The 756-nt window shown below is 47.5% G+C and overlaps 1 protein-coding gene across 1 annotated transcript; it reads left to right on the forward strand.

The window, feature by feature from the left end:
* Nucleotides 1–4: 4 nt before the first annotated feature.
* On the forward strand, nucleotides 5–702 carry LOC103399438 (protein disulfide-isomerase-like; the record flags this gene model as incomplete). The annotated part of the gene is made up of 3 exons (XM_008338129.2): nucleotides 5–236; nucleotides 318–451; nucleotides 544–702. Coding segments are annotated over 3 exons (510 nt in total), but the record flags the coding sequence as incomplete, so codon positions are not given.
* Nucleotides 703–756: the final 54 nt, after the last annotated feature.

The raw sequence follows: 756 nt of genomic DNA on the forward strand, positions 1-756 counted from the left end.
CCATGACTTTTGTGTATTGGTTTGTGCAGACGCTCCCTGGTGTGGTCACTGTAAACATCTGGAGCCTGTTTACGCCGAGGCTGCTGGGAAACTGAAGGAGGAGAAATCTGCTCTGCGTTTGGCCAAAGTGAACGCCATTGAAGAACAAGAGCTGGCCGAGGAGTTTGACGTCAGAAGCTTCCCCACGTTGAAACTGTTCGTCAATGGAGACCGCAAGCAGTCCGTTGACTACACTGGTCAGTATATACACGCTGATATAAACGTATGTTTGATGAGAGAGTCAACCGTTAGTTGACCTGGTGTACTGGCTTCCTCAGGTAAGAGGTCAGCAGAGGGAATAATCCAGTGGATGAAGCATCGCACCAGCGCTGGTGCTGCAGTGCTGGACTCTGTGGAGTCCGCGGCCCAGTTCGTTGAGGCCCATAACATTTCAGTCGTTGGATTCTTTGATGTAAGTGTGGACCGCGTCTGTTACATTCATGAAATTAAATAAAATACATGATATAACGAACCCACGTTTCCACTGTATTTTCTCCTCCTCAGAGTCTGGAAAGCGAAGCAGCCGTGGCCTTTAAGGAAGTTTTTCTGGATCAAACTGAAACAGAGTTTGCTCTGACGGCTTCTCCGGAAATCTTCCAGAAGTATGAAGTAAAAGCCAACTCAGTGGTGCTCTTCAAAAAGGTATGATCGTCACCTGACATTATGATGAAAGACGCTGCAAGAGAACGGGAATGATGTTGATATGCTGCCATCTAG

This window comes from Cynoglossus semilaevis, unplaced genomic scaffold (genome assembly GCF_000523025.1).
Source record: "Cynoglossus semilaevis isolate Cse_v1.0 unplaced genomic scaffold, Cse_v1.0 C19017438, whole genome shotgun sequence".
NCBI lineage: Eukaryota > Metazoa > Chordata > Actinopteri > Pleuronectiformes > Cynoglossidae > Cynoglossus > Cynoglossus semilaevis.